The 21,603-nt window shown below is 38.2% G+C and overlaps 3 protein-coding genes across 3 annotated transcripts in view; all 3 read left to right on the top strand.

Moving 5' to 3' along the window:
• Positions 1-3,019, top strand: part of LOC119416042 (protein piccolo) — a 24,681-nt gene extending 21,662 nt beyond the window's left edge. The window contains exon 11 of the mRNA XM_037683211.1: positions 2,954-3,019. Coding sequence (XP_037539139.1) covers positions 2,954-3,019 — 66 coding nt within the window. The remainder of the gene's footprint in view (positions 1-2,953) is intronic.
• Positions 3,020-8,292: 5,273 nt separating this feature from the next.
• Positions 8,293-15,585, top strand: LOC119416041 (protein piccolo; the record flags this gene model as incomplete). The annotated part of the gene is given in 3 exon segments (XM_037683209.1): positions 8,293-9,171; positions 9,636-15,423; positions 15,542-15,585. Coding segments are annotated over 3 exon segments (6,711 nt in total), but the record flags the coding sequence as incomplete, so codon positions are not given.
• Positions 15,586-15,992: 407 nt separating this feature from the next.
• Positions 15,993-20,542, top strand: pclob (piccolo presynaptic cytomatrix protein b; the record flags this gene model as incomplete). The annotated part of the gene is made up of 4 exons (XM_037683208.1): positions 15,993-16,371; positions 16,809-18,370; positions 19,285-19,550; positions 19,879-20,542. Coding segments are annotated over exons 1-4 (2,871 nt in total), but the record flags the coding sequence as incomplete, so codon positions are not given.
• Between the last annotated feature and the right edge of the window lie 1,061 nt (positions 20,543-21,603).

Here is a 21,603-nt window from a genome sequence, read left to right as displayed (position 1 = left end):
AACAAAAAAAACTAAGTCCAGATGACATGATTCAACCTTTTTTGTTGTTATATACCTGGATGACTGAGAAAACAAACTTTGTGATATGAGAGGATGTTCTGCAACTAAACTGTTGATGTTTGCTCATTATTTCACTGTTTGTAATTATTTGACCTTTCTCAAACTTTCTATTTAAGAAAAAAAAAAGTTTTAATCATTTACAGTATATCCAACTTAAACAGTCTCAAATCTTAGTAAAATCTCATGGGGAAACGTAAGCTTAGGCAATTGTAATGAATTGCAACATTGTTCCACGTTTTCGGTATAAAATATTTGAGATTTGGTAACATTAAACTCTCTCTCAAATTGAAGCTTTGACAGAAAGAGACTAAATTTACAAGTTAAAATAATAACATATGCACAAATAGTAACTCAGGGCTATAGATTGATGACGGTTATGTAAGAATTTACTTTAATACCCAGATAGTAGTGATTGAAAAGAATAACTCTAAGACCAAAGAATACTTTAACAGTGTTTATGTACAAAGTGGGATGATAAATAGTAGACTGCAACCCAGGTAGGAGGGATTGGAACCCTGGAGAACAAGAACAGTTATGGCTTGATTCTTTGAGGGTGGTTCTGATAATAATCGCTTATTGCAGAAGAAAGGGGGTTTCTCTTAGGGGTGAGTCTATTCGTTCCAGTAGTTGTAGGAGGAGGTCCCAGAGAGACTGGAAGGATTGGTGGGCAGGTGGTGGAAGGTGAGGAATGACTGGAGAAAGCACTAGGAGGTTCACGATGGAAACAAGGCGGTCCAGGATGCAGGGGAAGAACAGGAGTAGAGGCTGAAAAAAGCATCCCTTTGGTTTTGTCTGCATTTAGGACAAGTTTGAGGTGGAACAAATCTGTCTGGATGAAGTTGAATGCAGATTTCAAAAGCTGGAAAGCCTTATCAACTGTTTTAGCTCAACAATAAACAACTGCGTCATCAGCATAGAAATGTATGGATACATCAGGGATGTTTTTACCAACATTACGTATGTAGATTGTAAAGAGGGTGGGTCCTAAAACTGAGCCTTGTGGTACAGCATTGTTGACTGTTAAATAACTGGAGGAAGTGCCATTATGTTGAACACATTGCCTCTGGTCTGAGAGATAGTTAGAGAACCAACAAATGGTGTGATCTGAGAAACCGATTTCTGAGAGCTTATGACACAAGATGTTATGATCCACAGTATCAAAAGCAGATCTAAGAAAATTGCAGCACAATAATCCTTAGCATCCAGTGCTTCAACAACGTCATTAAGAACATTCAGTGAGGCAGTCGTTGCGCTGTGTTGTTTCCTGAAACCAGATTAAAGGCGATATAAGATGTTAAATGAGTCCAGGTAATTTTTGATTTGAGAGTTTATCAGTTTTTGTAGAACCTTGGCTAAAATGCAGAGTTTAGAGATTGGCCGATAGTTGTTCAGTGAGGTGGGGTCACCTCCCTTCAGCAAAGGAAGAACAAAGGCTGTTTTGTTATATATTTTGTTTACTCCTACAGCTCATTAGGGTAATGGTCCGCAGGCGTGAACCGATTGGCGTCATCTGGTGTTGAAGAGATGTAGGAAGAAAATACAGAATCTCCTACAGGTTAATGATTTCAAACATAACTGGGGCAGTTTCAAATATTACAACCAATAGATTGTATACATCATAAAATGCTTCAAATTGTAAAATATTTATTTGTCCATTGTTTGTGCATACTGTATTTTTACAACCTTAGCATACGTCTTCAGGTAACAGTCTGCATTACAATTTGAGAGTGCAAAGAATTGGGAAAAAAAATCAAACAAAAAAAATTATTCAAAAATATGTGAAAAATAAAAGTTGTTTTCCGTTTTACATCCTTTAAGTGAAATTCAGTTTACTGGTTGTTTTGGTGCTCAAAGCTCATCTTTACATTTTTGAGCTGACATGGGAAAAATCCCTTTCCAGATGATGCCTTTACTTACAGAAGGATCATAATGTCCCGAAAGCCTTGGATGGAACTCGACTGAGTATTCAGCTCCAAAAACAGCTGTCAAGGCTCTTAGAGAATAATTAATTTCCCCTACAAAAAACAACAACAAAAAATAAAGAACAAAAAAAAAAACAGGACATATTTCATTTGTAAATGTAAAAACAGAGGAAACTCCAAGTGATCGTTTGGTGTCTCTTTCGCAAACCTAAAATAAATTTATGTTTCAAATAAACTTTGAAAGACGACCACCCTGCTAGCTGCATTCTTATTTTTATCCTTTTAACTCATATATTTTGGGAAAACATTTGAAACTTTTATTAGTTTCCTTTAGATGCAACAGTGACACATTATTAAATAACTTTCTATAAGTGTGTGGATTAAAATCAGTTTCAACTAATTTACATGCACCTGCTTTTGACAGTGTTTTGCTTTAGGGAGGTAATTATATTTATTCCTCAAGCCGCAGTGACTTCATATTAAAAAAAAAATAATCCTGTTGTTATTGTAACCACTGTGGTGGGACATTTTCTGATTCTTGAGTTGACAGACCGGCGCTTGGGATGCATTAGCTTGTGTGTAAAACGAAGCACTCTGCTTATTGCAGATCAGTAAGTTGCATTCTTTGTTTTTGGAGGGCTTAATATATGAGGGGCTAAGCACTGTGGGGGCTGCTGAAAGCCAAGTATATTAGCAATCTTAGCTTCAGCCAAAGGCATCTGCCAGAAAATCAATAAGAACCTGACCAGTTCCAGTAACAACAGAAAGGAAGTACAGACAAGAGACTGGAAACATTGTGTTCCCAAATAAATAGCATAAATAGCAATTCAGTTATATGAGTTATAAAAACTGACAACTAAAAAAAGTTCATTGTCAAAAAAGAACTAACTAAGTAAATAAAATAAACGTCTTAAAAGTTATCGGATTTCCTTTAAAGAAAGCAAATTCAACATTTTCTTTTGTGATTGCAGTTGCACATTCTGGACAACTGTGTGTCGGGAGCTAATATCCTGACTTCTGTCATTGTGATGGTCTAGCAATCCAGCTTAAAGGCTAATCATGCAAGGCAGCCTCTCCCACAGCGCTCAGCATGGAACTGCTGTGCTTCACTCATAGACCAGATTTAATTAGACAAAAGGATGATGGGAACTTTCCAAGATCCATAGCTGTGGTTCCATGGCTTAAACAGAGTTAGTGAGATGCAGTAAAGTATGCTAAAGTGTATGGTTATTTTTTATTTCTACTACTACTATTTTCGTCTTCTTTGTCTTTGTCATCTGTTGTCAAAAGTAGTATTTATTACTATTTGTAAAAATCCTTTTTTTTTGTTTTTTGTTAATTTATGCCATTTATCTCGTTAAAGGTTAAAGTAACGTCATATTAAAATATGTACAGTATGATAAGCAGAAGATACACAATATAATTTACAACTTTTGTAGTTTATCTTTCAAGCATTCATTTGGTTTAGAAATTGCCAAAGAATCTCGATGGATTTAGGGTTAAGTGATGTGAATTTGATAAAGATGATCAGTGCAAGAGAAGAGACATACACTATCTGTATATGTAGCCTCTTCACAACTTGTATACACCAGTCACAAGATTATGGTTGATTGGAGCACATGTTGAGTAGACCATCATTTATAGCAAATCAACCCATATGCTGTAGATCATTTGTATCTTTAGTGTGGAGATAGGACTTTTTATAATTAGAACTGCTGGTCTAGCACATCTCAGGACAAAAACATGACAGAGATATTGAGACTTTTAAGAGAAAGTCAACTCAAACTCACTGTTGGGTTGAACCTTTATTGCTGTGTATCAGGGTACACTATAATGCTGAAGATGTCTGTGCAGTCAGGTTAATTCAATTTCAATTAAGTGCTGTTCTTGGTCAGCATGTAGTCTGGTAGTATGAGTAAATGTACCGTCAGCATGAGTGGAAGAAGTTTTTCCAGTAGAACATTACCTATTGCATCCTGCTGTCCTTGTTAGTTTACTTTCTTCCTGTAGTGCAGGGATAGTCATTGCATGGCTTGCAAGCCACATGCAGCTCGCCATGCTTTATTGGTGGCTCTCGTCACAGATTACAGCAATACACCAGCACAGCCAATACATTTTTAAAACGTGCTGACGCATTGCGAAATAATTGCGCATGTCAGCTCGGGCTTCTTTGATGCGGTTTTATGAATAATGTGTTAATCTACTTGCTGAGGTGGAGGCAGGTTCAACCGGCCGGTAGAGGTAAAAGTTCTGTTAAGCTTCAGATGGATCAGCTGATCATCATCGGCCGCACGCGTCCGCTGACCCTATAAAATGGGATTAAGGGCTGCGGGTGTGACAGAGCCAATGAACAAGAATCATAAACATGGATTGTATTACAGATGCTAGTTTGAAGCTGGGTGCACACTTGCAGTGCCTTAGAGGTTATTGCACAACTATAGGAAAAGATTGTTTAGTTTTTCTTTGGACTGGTTGAATTGTTCTGTACGATGTATTGTTTCATCATTTTAAAATACATTTCTACACAGAAAAGGCTCTTCAGCAAGGATTTAATGTGAGCTGTTGTAAATTTTTATTTCCCGACTACATGAGTAAACATCTCCACAGGTGAGCACGTAAAAGATCACAATCAAAATCAGATTTAATTACTAGTTGGCATAATTACAAGCATCATGCTTTGTGTTAATAAAGTATTCTTACTATTGATGTAAACAGGAATGAACCACCAATGACTGAAACAGAAGTCACTAGTTTCATCTAAGCGTCAAAGATAATTTAAGATCGAAGTACATATTGCATTAACTTAAACATTTTCATCAAAGATTGTGTATTTGCTGTTATGCTCATAATAATGTATGCATGTCATGAACATGTATTAGTCAATGAAGCTGTTTTATGGCCAAGCAGCTAAACATGCTTTCATAACATCTTGCTGTTCTTCACAATTTAGCAGGCATAATGTTAGCATTAATGCACACAGTCATGTGGGCACAGTGACGTGCGGTGAGGTTTGTGACAGGTGAGGCACTGACTCGTCTGGAATCGGATGCTCACATATATGAATCCAAACTAGAAGCTTATATTTCAGTTTAGCCATATTTTCTTCCTCTTTCTAATACCTTCGGTTTCGACTGAAAATTGAGTTTAGAAAAATAATTTAGTTTTGAGATATGATCTTCCATTTTGACTAAACAAATGTAAATGAGTGTACCGTTTGCCCCACCCCCATGTAACAGAAGAATGCACAGCGACTGCACCAGCTTCATTGTCCCTGTGGGCCAGCACTGCCCCCTATCGGTGCAGCAAGGTACTTTCTGCCTCACCCCTGTGTATTTTCACTGTGCATTTATGACCGATTAAAAAGCAGATATATGTCACACACATTCATTCAATATATTAGACAGACTAGAACATCAACATGTGTAGCACGTGTACTCAAACATGATATTAGCGATATAAAGAGTGACAGCAATGGGCATGCACCAACTGCCTACTTCATACAGCGCTCCCAGAAGTGAACCAGAGAAATACACGGCCTCATCCAGCACATTTCTTGCATGTTTGAACAGGCAATGCATAAATTCTGCAATTTTGACCTTTGCAGTGTTGAAATAATTCAGAAAACAGTTTTATAAAACAGTTTTGTAGAACAGTGAAGTGGTCAAATGTATTTTCTCTTATAATTATTAGTATTTTACTTGTTATGATGACAGATGAGACACTGCCTCGCCTGCCTCCCCTGACTGCACTTATCCACTGAAAGTTTGTTCATTTTCAAATATTTATTGAAATATTCTAAAGACAAAAAACAAAACAAAACAAAAAACTGACTGAGGCAATGTTATATATTTATTTTTCACTTATTATATTAGGCCAATAATTTTCAAATGCTGTATCTGTTCATTTGAAATGTCATGTAGATCTATGGATATAAAATTGAAAACTGTTAAAACAAAAATAAAATGTCCAGAAAAGTTGGCTTTAAAAGCAGTACAAAAAGGAAATCACTTACTCAATTCCCCACATTATTGACTAAATTATGCCAATATTTTTCTTACTGCATCATGCATCAGTGCTAATCTGAATAACGTCCGTTAAAACATACATTCACACACTATACCTGTTAATAAAATACATAAACATTAAGACACACTTATGTCTACTGTTGTTATAATAGAGTGCTAATTTTTTACAAGTTCCAACCAGTTATAGCTGATAAAAGGAAGTAAATATCCACTGTGTTTCACAGAATATGTGTGTAGTGTAATCTTCCACTCTGTTGGTTCTTGCTGGCTCTGCAGAGGTTAGCGCATTGCTGTGATTCTGTCTGCTGATTTCTACAACAGACATGCTGCCTTATCTGTTGACAGCTTTTGCATTCCTCTCTTCTTTAACTGTCAATTAATGGCACATAAATGTGATAGAAAATGTCTACAGGGCATTGGAAGCAAAGATTATTCATTAGAACATGCGATTAGCTCTTTTGCAAGGTAAGCATTTTTATTGCTGTCATACTGGTGATATAAAAGCTGGTTGCTGTGCATGTGTGTATTTTATAGCCTTTAATGGACATTGTATTTGAAACATGTTCATGTGTGAATGTGTTGACTTTTAGCATTGATTATGTCGGGTGGAAACTGATTTTTAATATTGTGCTTGCAGTGGTATTACTCAGCAAAACAAACTGTTGCAGCTTCATTTTGCTTTCCATCACTAAGTGAAAGGCAGATTCAGTTGTGAAAACTTTTGTTCTTCGTCACAGCAAGGCCTAGCATTATTGACATTAGCATTACAACAGTATTACTCAAAATCAGCAGGTTGCATCATGTAATGCAGAGTTTTGTTTGGTTTTATTTTGTATTTCACTTTTTGTTACTTCTTTAAAAAATCCCCATGTTTCCAAGCACAAGTGCTTTCTGATAATATCAGTTGTTTTTGTTTGCTTGTTAGTTTCTCTTGATTGTAGGAAATATTTGGTCTTTTAAAAAGTGTTAAAAACTTGTGTATTTATGTAGTTATCTGTGATATGCATTTTTAGTTTTTTTTACTCAACAGAACCTTTTGAATACAAAATAATTAACTTGCCTATACACTAGAGACATATTACAATTAGCATGTAACTTTAATATCAGTCTACAGAATAGCCTAACAATTTTTTTAACAATATAAATGGAAATTAAAGGTTTAATAAAAAATACAATTCAATTTAAAATGATTTGATGTTTACTAAAAATAAATGATTAAAATATCTTGTTTTTATGCTAAAACAAAGTTCTCTGTTTTCAAATTATCCTTCACTTTTAATGGCAGATCACCCCTGGTCTTCCTGCTGACCAGCTGTTAATAACATAGTATATAATCTCTTTAGGGTTTTATTTGGAATAATTTCTTTCACATCTCCTTATGTCTTCATCATTCATCCCCATTCTGAAGTAAGTTTTGAATAAAGATGTCCCACCTATGTCTATCATCATAAACCTTTCATGTGCTCCTGTGATTATATTTATTTTATTTTGAATAGTGGAAATTAGTCTCTTTAGTAGAAAACAGTAGTCTAAACATTATATTAATGTGTTATTAGTCTGTCAGACATTATCACATTGATTTATTATTGTGGTTTCCATGGAACAGCTTAGGTATTTTGTTTGCTTATATACTTGTTACAGATATTTGTAATTGGTTAAAGAGGACAAGTATGTTGTCAGCGAAATTTGTTAAAATGTTTGAAATGGTACCATTTGGGAAGAGCAAGCACAGAATGAGAAAATACAATTTATTTTCCTGGCTTGGATACTACTCAGTGTATCACAAACTGAAGACCCATTTTGCTCTTGGATTCTCATGTCACTAGATTTGAAGAACTAAATTTTAAAATGTAATAAATCAAAACCTTCCAAAGTCATTAACACCAGATAAATATAGTAAGAAATGAGGATACAATTACCAAAGATCATTGCATCTATAAAGAAACACAGTAATTAGAGTTTTAGTAAAAAGCAAGTGTTTTAAAGTACAGCTGTATGAATACAAAATGTTGGTTATGAATTTGTTTATTAAAATAGTTTAATAGGTTTGCTTGTCACAATAAATCAATTTTGCTCATCTTTTGTAAAATTGTATTTGCTTATTTATTAGGAATATTGTGAGGAATGGGGAAAATATTAATTTAGTACACACTTATGCAATGCAATTGGTTGTACAAGTGATACATGTGAAATAACTTTTTTGGAACTTTATTGTGACTTTCTCAAGTTTTGTATTGTATTGTGTTTATAAAGTTAATGTTAATATATTTGTTCTTTACTTACAGAAGGAATGGCTGTGTTTGAACTGCCAGACTCAAAGAGCCTTGTCTGGAGCGCTGGGAGGTTCTGGAATAATGCTTCAACCTACACATGCGGCTGCCAAGCCAGAGACCCAGACTATACCCACAGCCAATATGACAGAGCCCAAAATTGCACCCATAAAAGTAGAGCCAACAACTTCAGCCACAAAACAACCTGTTCCCATTCCAACCAAGACAGTAGAAATGCCACCAAGTACCAAAGCAAAAGCAGAACCAGAAACAGACAAGATGGAAACTGCTGAGTCCATATCTTCCAAACAAAGAGAACCTGAAACAACACCTACATCCATCTCAGTAAAAATTCCACCTTCTGCTGCAGAAAATCTACCTTGTACATCTGCACTAGAACCTTTAATACTAGAAGATGAAATGCAAAACACCAAATTACTTGGAATGACAAATGTAAAAAGCAAAGATGAGATAGTGGTGATAGATAATGCAACAGTAATCTCCAAATTGCAAGAGCCAAAAACTGAAAGTGATGCACAAACACGGACATCTCCCATTCCAAGGTCTGGGGATAAAAGTGTCCCCATAGCCCCTAGTGCTTCAAAGGTTGCAGTGTCAGAAGTTGATCCAGAGAAAGAAAGAAAGCCAAAGCCCCCTGTTCCAGAGAGTATTGTTGCAGAGGTTCAAGCTTCTGATCAAATCAAACTAAAAGAACCAACACATTCTTTGCAGCAAGTTCAACTGCCATTGAAGTTACAAGAACAGCAACTGACAAAAGAAGCAGAACCAATCATGGCAGCTAAAAGCAAGGATGTGGTTAAAACAGAAGAAAACATTAACAACATAATCTCAACCCAAAAATCACAACAAATATCTACAGAGGACAAACTTGAAGTAAGATTTTTTTTGTTTGTTTGTTTTGTTTATTGTTTAACAAGAGATATGAAGTTAGGTGTTTAGAGCAAATGACTGGATACAAAATATATAGCCTACATATTTATGTAGACTTTGTTTTATTTTACTTAGATACTGATTAAATTTTAAAGAGATTTATTACAGTCACACTATGCATGCATTATTTTTTTCTACTTAACAGTCATTCTGTTGAAATGAAGATTAAACTGGCAGACATTGTGTAACCTTAGTCACATTCTTACATGATTCAAAATAAAATAGCATAAAGATATATATTTTGTGCATATATCCTGCAAAAAACATGTACCTTTCAGCTCAAGTTTAAAGCTTTAATTACAATGATAATTCAAGACTCTAGAAGTGATTTTTTATTTTTATTTTATGTGTACAACATACTAAGTGCAATATGTTGAAACTCATTGCTTTATTTTATTTTTTTCTAGGATAAAGATGTAAGAGATGAAAAGTCAATGAATAAAAGAAAAATATCTCCATCTAATGAAGAAGTTAAAATGGAAAAAATGGATAATGCGGAAACAAAAATCAAACTCAGTCTAAGGACAGAAGAGTCCGATGAAGATCAACCACAGATTTTACCTGTAGTGCAGGAAGTGATTGAATGGCATTCAGGAGATGCAAGCAAAAAATATATAAATATAGATTCAACTATGGCAGTAGAGGAAAAAATTAAATCAGAGAGAAGACGCCTGAGTGTACAAGCAATGGATGAGAGCAGTGAAAGTGACCTCACGCCATCTTCCCCTCTTGTTAAAAAGAAAATGCTGAAGGTTATCACTGTTTCATCCAGCAGTGATGATATCAAAACAGAAAGTGCTGATTCCTCTATTGAAGAAGATGATTTCATTCGCAAGCAGATTTTAGGCATGGGAGATGAGAAGAAAATGTCTGTATCTGAAGATGAGAAAGACAATTATATGGCAAATGTAGAAGATCTCGAGAAGACTACCCTTGATAATGATTCTATACCAGACACATTTCTATCTCAAGAAGCTGAAACAGACATTAAGGATTCCACAACTATTGAAAATGTTCCAGAAACAATACCCATGACCACTTTCAAAAAAGCTATTCCAGCCATGAGGCAAAGGCAAAGCACAGACGAAGAAGTTGAGAGCATTACAGAATCTTTGTCAAAGGGTTCAACTAGTGTTCAGGCATCTAGTATAACTCCAGGATCTTCACCAACATCAGTCTCATCTTTGGAGGAGGACAGTGATAGCAGTCCCCATCACAGGAAAGTCAGAGGGAACAAACATCATTTTAAAGGAAGACACAAACAATCACCACATCCTTTACCAACCATTGAAAACTCTTCTGATGAAGAAAAAATGAAGACACATAGTGAACTAACATCTTCCTCTGAAAATGCATCCTCCACAGAAGACCTAAAACAAGTAACCGTAATTGATGAAAGTCATAGAACATCTGGCTCGGAGTACTCTGCCAGTGTAGAATCAGATCCAGAGGTTAGGGCAGCTGTACAGAGAGGACGTAAACCTTCAGCTACAGTCATACCATACACTCCAGCTGATCAATTTAAAGAAAATGACACTATACCAAAATCACTAAAAAGTGCTGAGGAAGCATATGAAGAAATTATTCAGAAAACAAAATCTATTCCAGGAGAGAGTCCCCCAGATATTGAACCACTTTATGGAGGAATGGCAATAGAAGATTACCTTTATGAGTCTTTAGTTGAAGACCCAGAAATCAAACAAAGTGGATTTCAAGAAGACGAACAAATTGATAGTGACTCTCAATCTATCAAAAAACTTAGGTCCCCAGAGGAGGTTTATGAGGAGATGATGCAAAAAAAGAGGGAATTAATGATGATAGAGCAGGAATTTCAACAGGCCCAAACAGCAATGGAATATTCCTCACCAGGGGCTTTGGGCCACATGCCTCCATCAGAGGCTGAAACATGTGTGGTGACCATGTCTTCAGAAGAGGCACACATTGCTGGACTAAGTGACACACCTCCCACTGGCATGGACACATTAAGTGAATTCCCAGTAAAGAAAAAGAAACGTCCAGCACCTCCACGCCCTACTGAACCCCCTAAGCGCACTGTGGCAACTGTTGTTCCAGCTATTCCAAGTGGATCTATAAGTTTTGTTAGACCTATGGTTCCTCAGGATCCTGCACTGAGAAAGGCATTGTTCCCTATACCAGACCTCAAGATTACTCAGTGTTCATCTGGTGAGGAAGAAGATGACAGTCTTGCAGATGAGTATGCTATAGGCATTTCTTCTGACATTACCCCTAGTGATGACTCTGATACTAAAGATGACCCATCCTTAAGTCCACCATTGTCTGAAACCACTGAAATGGAGCCTATTTGTGTGGTTTGTGAAATGCCTGAGCCAAAACCAATTCCAACTCCAATATCAGCCCCAGAACTAACCACAACACCTTCTACAGTATCACCAGTTTCAGTCCCAACTTCACCAGCAACACCAGATTCCAGTTTGGCTTCTAATGCAACATCTTCTTCCTCATTTCAGCCTCAAACACCTCTTTCATCAGATTCAACTCCACTGTCCACACCAACACCTCCAATGTCATTTAAAGACCAGGTGCCTTCAGAATCTTCTGTACAGTTGTCTGACCCAATGTCAGCATTACAATTCAGTGAAACTTTATTCCCTTGTCCAGTTTCCACAACTGTTATAGTTACTATACCAGATTTGGTATCTGATCCATCCAAGTCTCAGACAACTGAGGATATTAAAATTAAGTCTTCTACAGCTGAAGCCCCAATTCTACCCCTAGTGGAAAAATCAACTGCTATATGTGTTGAGGTCCAAATGCCAGACTTAGTTTCATCTCCTTCTCAGGTCCCCAATAAAGTTACAGGTGTTTTACAAGTCTCAGCACCAAGTCCAGTTCCTGTTGCTGTCTCATCTCAGCATACTGCCCAAGTTACAACTATACCTGTTATGGTCACAACCCCAGTTTCAACCACAAATGTTTCATTCTCTGTCAGTCTGGTATCATCTCCTGAGCCAGTTATAATCCAGATGCCTGACCTGGTTTCAACAACTGCACCAATTGTTGCACAAACCCCCAAGCCAATTTCAGCTCTAATAACTACCCCAGCTCAACCCCATGCTAAAGTAATACACTCAATTCCTGTACAGTCAGCAATTCCATTAATGAAACCAGTAATAGTCTCAGCACAAGCTCAGACAGAGCAGGGGCCTCCATTAGCTTCAACGTCAACTACTGTAATAAAAAAGAAGGTCCCACCACCCCCTCCTCCTCGATCTACTTCTGTATCACTGCCAGAGATTCCCAAAGAGATGCCGGTTGCAAAGACTGATGATGTGTCAACTAAATCAGTTATCAAAACCAAAATGGCCTCCCAGCCAATGCAATCTGTAGTTGTGGATATACAGCCAAGAATGGAAATAAATCAATCAGATAGTGCATCTGTACCTCAAGTTGTGACCCAAGCCAGACAAGGACATGTAGTCATCATTGTGCCAAGTGTGGAAAACATACCTCCACTTGGGTCTAGACAAACTACACATATTGTAGATAGCACAGGCTCCAAAGTTGATGATCATGCATATAATACTGCACATTCAATTTTGGATATACAAAAAACAAGTATAACCTCACTGCCACCTAAGGTGTCAACTGTGCAAGTAGTTTCAAGTCCATCTTTTTCACCTAAACCTCCAGAGGCAGCAAATCTTGCCCATTTTATACCTAGTGCAGATTCTTCTTCATTACCTCCTTCTATTTTACCTAAAGCAGCTGTTCATGCAAAGTCCTCAGTTTCCATTCCAGTCACAAATGCTACAGTTACTGTTGCACCAGTTTCTGTAACACATGGTCTTTACCAGGCCTTCAAGCCTCCACCACCCATACCTCCTAAGCCCGTATCAATTCCAGCTGGACTGGTTTTCAGCCACAAGCCAGGAGAACATGTCAAACCGCCCCCTCCTCCTGTGGCACCAAAAGCAGCAACACTGCCCAGGATGAAGGAGCCTCCAAAAGCTCTGTCGCTTAGCCTGACACGTCCTGTGGATTCTAAATTTGGAACAACTTCTCCCAAGTCACCTTTGTCCCCCAGACATAGCAAAAGCTTACAAACTTATGTAGTAATTACTCTTCCTTCTGAACCTGGATCTCCAACAGAGACAGTAACAGTTCAGGCACCTATTAGGCAAGGATCAATCCCATCTTCAAAAGTGTCAAAGGCACAGACAACACAAGCTGAGCAGAAAACCCCAACTGAGCCTTTCTCAGTGCAAGCTACAGTTAGAAGAGCCTCTGTTCCATCTGTAAAGCATCCGCCTCCAATTACTGTGGCTTCAACTTTAGCTGTTGAGTATGTGACAACCTCTGAGGAAGTGGCTACAAATATACAACCCAGGAGAGACTCTTTTATGTTTGCTGTCAAACCACCACTCCCTGTGGCTGATGTGATCACAGTCTCATCAGATCAAGGCACTCCCATCCAAGCTCACTCTGTAGCTCCTTCATTCAAGAAATTACATATAGAGCAACAACAATCAATGTTTCAGCCATCACCCGAAACAGTGTCACAAGTCATCAAAATGCCCCTGGAACAAAAAGCTTATATTCAGCCTCATACAGACCAAACCATAACAAAAGAACAATCAATGTCATTTGTTCCTGAACAGCCAAGCATAGTCCCAGAAGCTGAATCAGTTCATTCAACTATTTTACCAGAAGTGTTTCCTCAAGCTTTAAAACCTATTTCACCATTGCAAAAAGAGCTTTTGACAGAAATTGTAGTTGTACCACAGCAGCCTGAACTACTGTTAGATGTGGTTGTTGTCCAAGGTAGACCAACTTCAGTACACTCAGCTGTTCTTCAACAAGAAGATCCATCACAAATAGAAATTGTACAGGAAGAACAGAATAAACCTACTCATGTCTTAGTCACAGACACAGTTCCAAAGAAATCTTCAGAATCAAATCTTCAACCTTTGACGGATCACAAAGTGACAACACAAATTGGTCAAGATACAAAAGTTATGCCCATAGTAAAAGAGGACATTTCTACACAACAGGCAATTTGTGTGCCTGAAGGAGTGACTTTCTCTACAAAAGCTGACTATTTCACAGAACTCTTTACAGTTGAGACTGGTGTTAGAGTACCAGAAGTAGCCGTGGTTTCTCCAGTTCCTCATCCTCCTACAATAGTAGATGAAATTACACCAACACCTCAGCTGTCTCAGGTACTGCCTATACCAAGAGTAGCTGAAATGGCAACTCATGCAACTACTGAAACAACACCAGCACTTCATGTGATGGAAGATCAGCAAATGGAAAAACACCCAGATGTTACTTATTTTCCCCAGGAATATTGGATAAATGCATCTTCTGTGATGTCAGCTCCATCCCTGCCATCCCTGGAAATCAAAGCTTTGCAGCTTGAACATGAAACACCTACTGAATTTATAACAATGGATTCAAACGAAGGAAGACATCCAATATTTCCTTCAGAGTTACATCACCAGACAACAACAGGAATCTCAGTTACTACAACTGATGACACCGAATGTAGAAGAAGGACATCATCATCTACAGAACATCAACCATACTCCAAAAGTGATTTACTTACCTATCCTGCAGAGTACGAAATGCCTCTGCAAGAGGTTACAACTGAGGCCTGTGCTGCTTCCAGAAAAGAATCAATAACTATAACACAACCATTATCATTTGCACAAATACTAAAAATGCCAGCAGAAAAAGATGTCCCCACAAATGACTATGTAGCTCAAGTCTCATATGAGAGTAAATATATCCCATCAACAGAACAACAACCTCATATATCATCTTATTCATCTGAATATGACTATCCAGTTGAAATATTAACCACTGAGGAATACAGAAGGAGGACTTCAATGTCATCTGCAAAGGATAATACACAGGGTGTATCTATAGCACCAGTGACTTTCACTAAAATTCAGCAAGAGTCAATTGAGAGTCAAGAAGTTAGAGGAACAGAAAAGGTGGTTTCTAGTATGAGTCACATGTATTCTTCAATTTCCACCTCAGGTCAGACTCCTGAAAGTCTCTCTAGCCTAGTTACTCAGGTAGTCACCACTGAAGTCCAAAGGACAACTGTTTCTGTTGTCCATGAAAGACTTCCTCAGGTCCATCCACAAAGTGTAGCTATCACTATACAACCAGACATAGCAAAAGTCCAACCTTTACCTAAAGAAAATGGTAAAATAATATATCCTGGTGATGTTATTGATTTACGTACTACCAAGTCTGGCATAAAGATGACAAAGCAAGGTATGGACCTTACTCCACCTGTGTCATGCTGTCACTCTTTTTCAAGTGACTCTAGTGGACGTCAAAGTACTACAGTGCAACCTGAAATAGTTAATCTTAGTGCAGAAATGACCCCTACAACAACTTTGTCTGTTGTCACAGACAGCATCACAATAGTGACATGCACAGCCACTATTGCTTCATATAGCAACACTCCAGCAGAAAAACCCCTTGATTTGCAAGGTCCTGTTGCATCATTGCCTGTGCCTCTCACCACATACAAACCATTTGAACCATTAGCACAAATTGTTTACAGACCTGTAAGGACCCAGCCTGTGCTCAATACTGTAGTTTCTACAGCTCCAGATCTACCCATTAATCTTTCCTATGAAGGACTGGTCTCTGAAGAAAAACAGCCAATGACCTCAGCACCAACAATTATCAGCAATGGGGGTGCATTTATTTCTCTTGAGGCTACAGGAGCCATGGATTTGTCAAACTACAGGCCTGTAAGGGCTATGGTAGCTTTGTCTGGTACAAGCCCAGGAGTAGTGACCTCAATTGTAGAAGATGATGGAATTCCAATGGACCTTACTGCTGGTCGGAGAAGCATCTGCTGTGATGTAATTTACAAGCTACCATTTACAGGAAGCTGTAGAACCCAACCACCCATCACTATCCAGCCTGATAATCGTTTTGGATACAGGGATGATCACTATCAATACAACAATGCCGGACTGTACAGTATAAAAGGAACTAATGGTATAAAAGCATCAGTGTCTGACAACAATTTGACAGAGGCAGGGCTGTCTCTGTATGATCTCAAAAGTGACTCTGACTACCTCACTGGATCTTCAGATGGTGCTATAGACCTAACTGCTACTAAAATTTCAGCCGGTGAGTATGTGGATATTTTGTTTGTGTTCAGTATTTTATAACTCAATAGTACATGTGCTTGAAGAGGTTTTATTTGCCTGAGATTTAACTTTTATTTAACACTTTAATTTTCCCTTTAAAGTATTGGGCATTTATTTGATGTTGACTGAATGTGGTTGTTTGAGATTTAAGACTATATGTGCATGTTTTTATTTGTTCAATTAGTTTTTGCTGTGTGTTAAGCCTGAATTTCTTAAACAATAACAGCTGCATGTATTCTTTTCTTTTTCTTTTATACAGATGCATGTGTGTGCCTACGTGTTATCCCTCAGTATTTTGGCTTTGCATCTTGCTAGCCAAAGTAACCTCAAATTTGCATGTATAATACAATAAACTGAACAGTGTACACAAGTAAACTTGAAATGTAAAAATCTCTATATTTGGACCTATTGTGACAGGTGGAGCCCTTGACTACACTAGCAAAGCAGCCAGAGTCTACTCCTCCATTACTGCTCCATACTCCCAGGTCCCTGCAGCTGGGTTTGGTGTGAACAGCGCTCTAAGAACGTCAGATGGAATAGTTTATTCCTCTGTTGCTGCACCAGTTCCATCTACATATGCAATTACAACTCAACCAGGTTCCATTTTTAGTACCACCTTAACACCTACATCAAAAGCCCAAGACCAGTCCTTACTACCCCAATATGGATTTATTCCTATTACAGACCCAGGTCAGTTAGTTCCTTTTGAGGCTGAGCTGTCTAAGGAACTTCTCCCTCTAACATTGGCTGACATCATATCTGGCTATCCAGAGATGTACTCAGATACCACATTGGAAGCAATTGCTGCTTCTTTAGATGTCTTAGCTTCTTCCCCAATATTTCCTGGCTTAGACAACACTAAGATGGCCCAATATCAGATGGAGAGGGAATTTTTAGAGCTAGAAAAGCTTAAGCAGCTATGTCTTGCTGAGGAGCTGGAATGGGAAAGGCAAGAAATCCAACGTTACAGAGAACAGGAGCAGTTTATGGTTCAAAGGGAGCTTGAAGAACTTCAAGCTCTAAAACAGCAGCTTCTCCTTCAACAAGAAGAAGAGCATCATGCCCACATGGTGGCCCAGCAAGAAACGTACGCTCAACAGAAAGAGCAATTACAGCAAATCCAACAACTTCAACTTCAACTTCAGCGCCAGCTAGATGAGCACTATGGCAGCACTGGATCAACAAGAAATCTTTTAGAAGCTAAATATGCAGGAGTAGGGGACAGTGGTCAATATTGGCCTGTCAAAGATGAATCCACTCCTCCATCAACAGAGGTACATACAGAAGAAAGTCATGAACATCTTAACTTAATAAAGCTTCAAGCTGATAAGGATATTGGGAAAAAAATACTTGATAGTGGAGTGCAAACAGATGATGAAGACTCAGCTGAGAAACAGCATATGGGAAGAAAAAAGAAGCTTAAGAAAAACATCGAGAGTTCAGCTCAGTCTGATGATGAAGACCAAGATGAGTGGGATGCACCCACCAAAGTTCGACGACGCTCTCGAAAGCATAGCAGTGAGGGGAAACATGGCTCCAAGGTGTCTAGCATTGCCATTCAGACAGTTGCAGAAATATCTGTTCAGACTGACCATTCTGGGACTATTAAACGACCAAATGTACAAATGGACACAAAAGTAGAAATCATTAAGCATATATCAGCTCCAGAAAACTCTCAGAGAGGTGGTAGTCTGAGTTGTCAGACAGATTCAGATAGAAGGCATTCACCCATTGAGGTGGGATACAGTACACAACTGACAGCAGATGTCCCATCTAAATCTAAAGTATTCTACACTTCAGTTTCTCCCTTATCCCCTGAAAAGTCGTATGGGGGGCAGAGAATGTTAACTGCTGATCCAACCAGATTTTCTTCTGGCCCTCGGATATTAAAAGCTGGGCAGAAGTCTTTGTCTGATCCTAAATCGCTTAGTCCTTCAACAGAAGACAGGATGGGAGGATACTACCCAGACAGCTATTCTGTAAGTATTTAAAAGCTGTTTGAATAAAATACTATGTAATGTCAGAGTCAGAGAGGTTTTATTGTCATTTCAGCTACGTACAAGTACATATAAAAATGAAACAGCACTCTCCATGATCACGATGCAACACAACATAAAGTGCAACAACAATACAACACACAGTGCAGATACGCAACTGTACAATAAATACAAACAGACCTATAATAAATGCCAAAATACATCTGACCTAATCTAAACATTTTAATCTAAAGAAGTAATTAAGAGACAAGATAGAGACATGTTGATTAGTACATGTGTAAGGTGGTACTTTAGGGAGAAACATTTTCTGATATGTGGTTAGCAGCACAAAGTTTTTCTATTTTTTATAACAGCAGACATAAAAACTTAGTGAGGTGCAAAAATGCAAAAACTTGAGCAGATAGCAAAACCTGCAAGTAAAGAATAAATACAAAAAGTAGCACAGGTTTAGGTTGTGTGTGTGTCAGAGTTCGTAATGTATTTGTGTGTCATAGTCCATCAAGTGTGTGTAATAGTCTGCCTTGAGTGTTTGTGTGTGTGTGTGTGTGTGTGTGTGTGTGTGATTGTGTGTGTGTGCATATCAGAGTCCATTGTTTGTGTGTCAGAGTCCATCATGTGTGTGTTTGTGTGTCAGTGTCCATCATGTATGTGTTAGTCCATCGTGTGTGTGTTAGAGTCCTTCATGTGTTTGTCTCTGTCAGTCCATCATGTGTCAACATGTCAAAATAGTAATTAATTTTTAGACACATTACAGTTTATTCAACACTTTAAATATAGTGAGAATAATGCAATAGTGTTTTCCATATATATATATATATATATATATATATATATATACAGTATATATATGTATTTTTTTATCACTTGCTGATGTGTGATTTGTTTATATTTCATAGGGTCGGGGTTCTCCCTCTGGTACCAGTAAGAAAGTAAAGCGGACACTGCCAGACCCACCTCCTGAGGATGATTCTCTGACTGGAAGATCAGGCTACAGCACCAACTCTGCTCGTCGCCGTCTTGCGCGCAGCACAACATTGGCCCGGGCAAAGATTCTGCAAGATATTGACAAAGAACTTGATCTGGTTGAAAGAGAATCCTCTAAACTTCGCAAGAAACAAGCTGAGCTAGATGAAGAAGAAAAGGAAATTGATGCTAAGTTGCGGTGAGTTGCTACACATTTAATAATAAAGCAAGTGGCTGAGTGATGTGGGCTTTTTATTTGTCTGATATGTTATTCTATTTAAAAATAATGTCAAACATTTACAAAAAAAATAATCACAGACATCATTGCATTCATTGCTTTTATTTTTATGTGCATGATTCCCTTTTTACCTCGATAGCTTATGGGCTAAAAGACTGCCTTGACAACACTCAATGAGACCTCTCCACTCTTAAACATAGTAACAGGTACAATGTGTGAGAAAATGGAATATTGTGTGCCTCCAGTGTTGTTAGTGCTTTATTTTTGAATTTTTTTTATGCTACTTTAGGTATTTGGAGATGGGTATAAACCGCCGCAAGGAGGTCTTGTTGAAGGAGAGAGAAAAAAGGGAACGGGCCTATCTTCAGGGGGTGGCAGAAGAACGTGACTACATGTCAGACAGTGAGGTTGGCAACATCAGAGATGCTAGAAGTGATGGCCTTGAGAGACCACGAACTGCTCCTCAGTCAGAATTTGACCAATTCATTCCTCCACAAACCGAGGCTGATTCCCAATACAATACACTAACTAGTCCATATTCACACTATGGTCAATTTGTTCCTCAGACCCAAACCACCAGTCACTACACTCAGCAAAACTTGTACCAGCAGCAGTCCCTATACCATCAACAGGTCTCTCCCTACCCAACACTCTCCCTCGCTCATGACCAGGAACAGTCAAGCAGTTACCAACATGCTTTGCTACTGCAGCAAGGAAAGCAGCGTCAAACCACCCTGTCAGATTTGGGACCTAAAATTGCCACCAATTATGAAGTAATACGCAACCAACCTTTACTCATAGTTCCAACCTCTACAGAGAGTGGCTATGGAGTGGCTCACTTAGGGGGCAAGTATGGCAGCTTGGACTTGAGAGTAGGATTAGAAGAGAGGAGTATGGCCTCCAGTCCCATGTCCAGCATTTCAGCTGATTCCTTTTATACTGATATTGACCACCACAATGCCAGGAACTACGTCCTTATAGAGGACATAGGGGAACTCACCAAAGCCTCAACAGGGCTAGGCAGTAGTGGATTGGGATCTGGATTCAACCTCCCTGATAAGGAGCTATCAAAAGCAGACAGACTACTCAGGGCAACTGAAGCCAGGCGCACCACAGAGGTAAATACTGTGTTTTTGTATTGGATTCTATTTTACACCATATTCATCATTTCATGTCTGTACATTTAAATTGTTTGGCAATTGTACTTTTTGTCTTGCTGTATTTCAGCCTGTATAGTTTAAAACAAAATACTGCTTGCAAAGTTTTAACAAATTACTATATTATTTTTATTATTAATACTTGATGATATAATTAAAATATTACATTTGACTTATAGACCTATTATTTAAATCATCCAAATCTTAAATGGTATGGCTTCACTGTAGCTACTTTTGGCAAATACATGCTCTGGAAACATTCTCTATTTGTCTATAAGTAGTTGTCAATTTCATCAGATTAGGAGGAGAAGAGTTACTGTTATTGTTTAAAAATTCTAAACTGGACTACATTTTTTTCTACATCTTAGGTGGCAGACTTTTTAGGCACATCGCGTTATGGAAAAGGAGAAGATGATGCTATGGAGGAGCCTTATGAGCTGAAGCTACTGAAGCAGCAAATAAAACAAGAGTTCAGGCGAGGAACAGAGGGACTTGAACACCTAACAGGCCTAGGCCTTCCCCATTATCTTACAAGTGATAGCAGTTTTCGCCATTTCCCTAAAGGTGAAAAATACAGCATTGGCAGACTTACTCTTGAAAAACAGGCCGCAAAGCAACTCCCAGCGGCAGTCCTTTACCAAAAACAGATGAAAAACAAAAAAGCCCTTCTAGACTCCAAGGCCATTACAAAATTTTCCCCAATTCAGGAAAGTCGAGATCTGGAACCTGACTTTGGTAGCTACATAGGATCTGGTACTACTTCTGTATCCAGTCTGGCAGCTAGAGCGAGGTTACTCCAGGATGAAATTACATTTGGGCTCAGAAAAAACTTGTCTGAGCAGCAAAAATATTTGAGT

The sequence above is a fragment of the Nematolebias whitei genome, chromosome 10 (genome assembly GCF_014905685.2).
Source record: "Nematolebias whitei isolate Nwh7 chromosome 10, NemWhi1, whole genome shotgun sequence".
Taxonomy (NCBI): Eukaryota; Metazoa; Chordata; class Actinopteri; order Cyprinodontiformes; family Rivulidae; genus Nematolebias; species Nematolebias whitei.
This window is presented reverse-complemented; position numbering and strand designations above follow the sequence as displayed.